This window comes from Centruroides sculpturatus, unplaced genomic scaffold, assembly GCF_000671375.1.
Source record: "Centruroides sculpturatus isolate CEXI.00-Female unplaced genomic scaffold, Cexi_2.0 scaffold1234, whole genome shotgun sequence".
Lineage (NCBI taxonomy): Eukaryota > Metazoa > Arthropoda > Arachnida > Scorpiones > Buthidae > Centruroides > Centruroides sculpturatus.
Window position 1 is genome coordinate 105771 of NW_019385398.1, and position 3730 is coordinate 109500.

Sequence of the window (3730 nt, forward strand, 5' to 3'; positions counted from 1 at the left end):
TTTGTTTTTGGAAAGATGGCGGCCGTCCGCTCGATTGCTGGCGTGGGAAAAATTCTAAGTCGATTTAGGTCAGCCGGCGACGGGAAAAACATTGGTGGCGTAGCTAACGCGTTTACTCGGGCGCCGTTGTTATTAATTCGCTAACATTAATGCTTTTAATTATAAGACCGATACACGATTTGTTTCCAGTGCTATCGTCTTCGTTTTCCAGACGATAACGCGACTTACTTATCGACGTTTTCGAGGAGAAAACGCGATAATTCTAATGATTTTTTTTCGAAAAGTTCGATAAAACCCTTTGACGAAATGCCGACTCGTTCTACGGACTTTATCCCGTTTTGTCGCGATAATTTGACAATTTGCTACAATAATTACTTCCAGATACCTAACGTTAGCTCCGATTGGTTAACTAATCTGCCGCGATGTTTTCTCTTCCAATCCACGTCCAACTCGTTGTCCTGACGCAATCGGCTTTCCCGACGATCGATAATTGCCGGCAGATCGGTCACTCGGCATCCGACCAGGAATCTACACGTGTCGAAGATGAACAACGGGCACGCTTCCGAAGACGGTCGAGGGGGAGAATTGCATTTTGCCACCAAGGCCCTGCACGTCGGCCAAGAACCCGAGCAGTGGACTCACAGGGCGGTGATTCCCCCCATCTCTATGTCCACCACCTTCAAGCAGACGGCCCCTGCCCAACATGCGGTAAACAACCTTCTGTTATTCTTACCTTGTTCAATATGGTGGATAGTTTTTAGGTCTTTTAATAAACAGATAAAAGGGGATAACCTAAAAGGTTATCCCCTTTTATCTGTTTATTAAAAATAAATTAATATAAATTTAACTTTTTAAAATATATTAATATATTTCAAAATTGCATTATAGTCTGTTGTTTCCCGTTTGCGTGAGTGCGGCTACAATATTCTTCAAATTTTTCTTTTTGGTCTTTAAAGGTTAATTGTACCCGAAATATTTAATATGTTTTAAAAGAACGGGCGCCCGTGGAAACGAAAAAATTACCGCCCGCCGGTCGGTCCCGGGTTTTAATTCGGTCGGTTCCGTCCGCGGGAAAAATTTAGCCCGGCTCCGTCGGAGAAGAAAAAATTACGCGACGGAGAACGGCCGACCGGTCGGCGCTCGGAGTGCCGGGGGATCTCTCCCAGACGCCGGTTCTCGCCCTTTGACTCCTCGGGTCGGACGAAAAAGAAAGAGTCGCGGGGACCGAGATTTTCGAGTTTTCGCGTGAACGTGTACTTTTCCAAAATTGTATTGCGTATCTTTGGGTGTCGTGCTTATACTAAATGATAATGCTACAAAAATCTTAAAATTATTAACGCAATTTTAAGGTTTTTATAGTGTTGTTGTTTAAACGTATTGCTTGTTGTGCTTTATATTATACGACAATATATTTGTCTATAATTTTAGTTGTTACTTTTTAATTTAAACACAATAACAAAAATAAATAATGATTACTTTTTATGTGACTTTGCACAAAGTTTTTATATCTTTTATGTAGAAAAATGGACCCGGTACTACCTTCTCGCGAATGCCACCGTTAAAGGATGGCCAAAATACCAGAGAACTACATTTTACAAAAGCTTTTGTTGCAAGGTAATGAATGGTGGAGAAAACGTGCTTTGTGAGGAAGGATACGTCGAACGATGGCTATTTATTGACTTACGTTTGAATATTGGACCCGCGACGTTCGATAGACGATAAATACGTCTCTCTTAAGTCGAGGCCCGAACTTTTTGACCGTCGACCTATATGAGGATTCCTCCGCCTTTGTCGACTGCCTCTTTTGTTTTCTAGTACGGTCCAAATAAATAAATCCGATAAGCGCATATTAATCCGCAACCATTTTCATAGAAAAGATCTACTTATGTCGTGCAAATTTACAATATCCCAAACTGTCGTAGACCTGCTCTATCGGAATAATAATTTTTAACGGATCATTTCCGTTAATCCCAGAAAATGCCTAGCTGACCACTTTGAAGGCTCCTGTCTTAAACAAACAATTTTATGACAATTGTGCAATATTTATTGATCCAATCTTTTTGTGATTAAAATGTTGTGTACTGCAAACAATGAAATAATACTGTTTAAATAAATTTAATTCTACACATTTTTAATTTATTTGAATTTACTTTATGAAATTCAGAGATTTTAATTCTATTATGCAAATATATAACTTTCATTTAAAAGAAAGGAACAATGATTTGTTGATATAGTCAATACTTTTATTAAGATGTTAAGTAGATAACAGAATCATTTCAACTATCACAAACAAGAAGGATGCGATTTTAAATAAATAAAAGATCCTTCACTGTAATGAAATTATTGCAAGATATTTGAAGATTCGTATAAAATGGTACATTTCTAATATTGAAACCTTATCCAATTGAATATTTTTAGGTTTGTTTCTTTTATCAAGATTGCATTTCATTAAATAGGCAATGTGTAGATTTATTGGCATTGTTAGACACTTAGGAGGTTAGTATATCTTTTGGAATGAGTTAACAATATAATTCAATAGTCGATATTAAAAATGTAAAATTCAAACACTAAAATATTAAATTAGAGTAACATCTTGATACAAAATTAACAGTAAATTGTGATATAAAAGTCTTATTAGATTGATGGTAATGTAATTTCATTTTTTTCATCTCCAATAATTCCAAATAGTCGAATGATCGACATTCATTCATTCTGCTCTTTCTGAGGATGGTAGCCCATCTGTTTTCTGCTACCGTTTGCTTTTAAACAGTCTTCCAGGAAAATATGTAAAAATAAATAATGCTTTAGAGAAATTTTTTTAATATAAATTTATATGCTGAAACTTTCAACCACTGTCCCTATCCCTATGTATCCCAACATGGAAGTAGTAGTATGGGTTATGCTTATGGAGCCATGCAATGACAGCCTGTTTTATTTCATATTTATAAATGTGAACTGGTGAAATATTGCTTCAAAGGATCACATAGATGATAGTAATCACTGAGCAGAAAATGCTGGATCACACTGCATAAAGAGGATGCTCCAGCACATNGTAGCCCATCTGTTTTCTGCTACCGTTTGCTTTTAAACAGTCTTCCAGGAAAATATGTAAAAATAAATAATGCTTTAGAGAAATTTTTTTAATATTAAAATTTATAAATTAACAAGAAATAAGTTTATGATAGAATAAATAAATTAATTATTAAATATTTTTAATAACAAAATGGGTAATTTTGTAATGTTTTAGGGATATGAATATTCTAGAAGTGGTAATCCTACCAGAAATTGTTTAGAAAAATGCATTGCAGCTTTAGAAGATGCAAAATATGGTGAGTAGCACATTTATTCTTATCTAAAATATATATTTTATTATTAAATACATAAGCAGAATTAATATCATAAAGTACTCAGCAAATCACTATAAATATATCTAACACCTTATCCTTGCCATGAAATATACAGGTAACCCCTGTATAACACGGTAGTTACGTTCCAAAAAATTGTCGTGTTATGCGAATCCGTGTTATACGAAACAAAGAACTAATACGAAAAGGAGAGTTAGGTTCCAAAAATTAAAAAACATGCTAGTATATTTTCATAATTAAGATAAATATCTTCATTAAAATTTTTTTAAGTGATACATATTAATATAAATTAAACAATATTTTCTTCGTCATCACTAAAAACACTATTAATTAACCGAGAGCGTTTTCTTTTTGGCAAGTTATCC

The 3730-nt window shown here is 34.7% G+C and overlaps 1 protein-coding gene across 1 annotated transcript in view; it reads left to right on the top strand.

Annotated features, from left to right (window-relative positions):
* The window catches only part of LOC111638536 (cystathionine gamma-lyase-like), a 45999-nt gene continuing 42269 nt past the window's right edge, over window positions 1-3730 (top strand). The window contains exons 1-3 of the mRNA XM_023384253.1: window positions 1-68; window positions 501-708; window positions 3248-3329. Coding sequence (XP_023240021.1) covers window positions 16-68; window positions 501-708; window positions 3248-3329 — 343 coding nt within the window. The 5' untranslated portion in view covers window positions 1-15. The remainder of the gene's footprint in view (window positions 69-500; window positions 709-3247; window positions 3330-3730) is intronic.